Raw genomic sequence first — 2,755 nt, 5'->3', positions numbered from 1 at the left:
AAACATTGTAGTCAGAATCCGTTGAGAAACAAATTGAAACGAGTGTACCCCTGTTTGCAAAACACATTATTTGTCAATTTTTCAAACGAATGCACGGCCCGTTGTCATACAATTCAAATTGTGGTACATGCGTGTCACAGGAGGCCACATTAATGTGGCAGCGCAAAGTTACGATCCTACCCCTCCAACTACCCCTTACTCTTGACGAAGGGGGCTCCCTGCAAAATGTTCAGTCATGTCGCAGTTGTGGAGCCCACTTGAGTCAAAAAAAGGAGGTTGAAAATTGGGAAAAAAAAAAAATGAAATGTAATGCGTATTAATGGGGGCCAAACAGATGCATGCCCGTGCCAACGCGAGTCAATATTGATACAAATTCTTATATATATATATATATGAATAATTTCCTTGGCAATATATAAAAGAGACATTGTGCCTGTATTTTCTTCACAACCAAAACCCAGTAGCATAATGGATATCCAGCTTCTTACATTTAACTTCATTAGTATCTTTCTTTTTATATTTTTCATCTCCTTCTTCATTAAGGGGTGGAAGAAGCCGAAGCATCAAAAGTTGCCTCCTGGTCCACGGAAGCTACCGATGCTCGGACACCTTCACCTCTTGACGGGCGCCCTCCCACACGAATCACTAAGCAATTTAGCTAAAAAATATGGGCCAATCATGCATCTGAAGCTCGGTGAAGTCTCCTCAATCGTCATATCCTCACGTGAAATTGCTAAAAAGGTTCTCACTGTTAATGATCTTGCTTGTGCTGATAGGCCGGAAAGTATTGGAATGAAAACTCTGTGGTATGATTACACGGATCTTGCCTTTAGTCCATATAATGCCTATTGGAGGCAAATGCGAAAATTGTGCATTATGGAGCTCCTAAGTAACAAAAACGTCCGGTCCTTCAGCTCTATAAGGCTAGATGAGACTTCGAGCTTAATAAAATCCATTCAGTCGTCTCATGGAGAACCAATCAATATCACCGACAAAATATTCTCATTTACAAGTAACGTCACATCCAGAGCAGCATTCGGTGAGATACTGAGAAACCAAGATACTTTGATAATGTTCATGAAGAAAGGAGTAGTTTTGGCTGGGGGGTTTGAATTGGCTGATTTTTACCCCTCCTTAAAGTTTCTACAGCTCATTAGTTGGAATAAGCATAAATTGTTGAAGATGCGCCGTCAACTAGATTCAATACTTGACGTTGTTGTCGATGAGCATAAACGCAAACTAGCAACAGGGAAAATAGACAATGAAGAATCAGGTGGTAACAACATAGTAGACGTTCTACTCAGATTACAACAAGGTGGGAACCTTGACGTTCCAATTACGGATGACAACATCAAAGCAATGATTTTTGTAAGTAGTTTCACCATAAAAATTGTATTTTCCTTATAACCTTTGCAAATGTTTGAACATAAACTAATATGCTAGTTTTGTTGCAGGACATGTTCACTGCTGGAACTGAAACTTCATCCACAACACTTGATTGGGCAATGGCGGAGTTGATGAAAAATCCAGATGTGATGGCAAAGGCACAAGATGAAGTAAGGCAAGTCTGTAAAGGGAAGAAGACTATTGAGGAAAGTGACGTTCAAAAACTCAAATATCTAAAGTTAGTAATCAAGGAAAATTTTAGAATACACCCTGCCGTTACTTTACTCCCAAGAGCATGTAGGGAAGAATGTGAAGTTGATGGGTATACTATACCCGTCAAAGCAAGAGTTACCGTTAATATTTGGGCTTTGGGAAGAGATCCAGAATATTGGGTAGAACCAGAAAAGTTTAAGCCAGAGAGGTTTGAGAACAGTTCTGTTGATTTCTTGGGAAATAACTTCGAATATCTTCCGTTTGGATCAGGAAGGAGGTTTTGTCCAGGCATGAACTTTGGCTTGGCAAATATTGATCTTCCTTTAGCTCAACTTCTCTATCACTTTCACTGGAAACTTCCTAACGGAATGAGTCCTGAAGATCTTGACATGACTGAGGTATCAGGAATAAGTGTACAGAGGAAAAACAGCCTTTACTTGATTGCCAAACCTTACAACCCTCCTGTTGATGGTTAATTAATCCCAATTCTTGGTGCTAATAATGAAGCTTCACTGTTTGAATTTTTCTGTTAAAAGCATAGAAATTTATTTGTTATTTAGTGTATGCTTCTTCACCATGGTGATCTTGTATTTGTATTCATGTACGGGCTCAGTTTTTATCCTTACAATAATGTTTAGAATTTAGTATTCATACCGAGATGCTGTCATTATTCAACTTTTTTTCATCCTATTGAAATTTTTTCACTTATATCGATCATATCAGGTCATTGTAGCATTCAGGACTTATCTTGTCAGCAAATGTGTAGAAGATAACCTTTTTTTTTTCTTTCTCCTTCATATTGACTGTTTTCCCATTAAAGCACAATTTCCCTTCTCGCTTCGATTTTCTTTTGCAAATTACCCTCAACAGTCTGATAATCCATGTACAGTTGTTCAGCTTGGCTGCTTGCCATGGATATGGTACTTGTTAACAAGCACAAATTCAATGTTGAGGAATCACTTTCATTGTAATAAAGCTACTATGATTTCAAACATGTATGATGACTTGAGAGTGTGTTTGAAGTTGCCAGTGTCGTGTTTAAGTTTGACAGAAAATAAGTATCTCTCCACATAATTTTTTCTTTTCACTTTTTATTTTCTGTAATGCTTATTATCTTCTGTAATGCTTATTGTCTATAATGTACAAATGACATAAC

General features: G+C 37.8%; 1 protein-coding gene across 1 annotated transcript; it reads left to right on the top strand.

Moving 5' to 3' along the window:
* Positions 1-412: 412 nt before the first annotated feature.
* Positions 413-2,334, top strand: LOC111385925 (premnaspirodiene oxygenase-like). Its single transcript, XM_023010346.1, has 2 exons — positions 413-1,368; positions 1,455-2,334. The coding sequence occupies exons 1-2, from the start codon at positions 469-471 to the stop codon at positions 2,073-2,075; spliced, it is 1,521 nt and encodes a 506-aa protein (XP_022866114.1). The 5' UTR covers positions 413-468; the 3' UTR covers positions 2,076-2,334.
* Positions 2,335-2,755: the final 421 nt, after the last annotated feature.

Source organism: Olea europaea, unplaced genomic scaffold, assembly GCF_002742605.1.
Source record: "Olea europaea var. sylvestris unplaced genomic scaffold, O_europaea_v1 scaffold3344, whole genome shotgun sequence".
NCBI classification, from domain to species: Eukaryota; Viridiplantae; Streptophyta; class Magnoliopsida; order Lamiales; family Oleaceae; genus Olea; species Olea europaea.
Note: the sequence above shows the minus strand (reverse complement) of the source record. Positions and strands in the feature narration are given on the sequence as shown.

Excerpts from the sequence above, each read along its gene's own strand:
- LOC111385925 (XM_023010346.1), top strand. The coding sequence starts at position 469 with ATGGATATCCAGCTTCTTACATTTAACTTCATTAGTATCTTTCTTTTT. Across the intron at positions 1,369-1,454 it reads ACATCAAAGCAATGATTTTT|GACATGTTCACTGCTGGAAC; the intron begins GTAAGTAGTTTC and ends GTTTTGTTGCAG.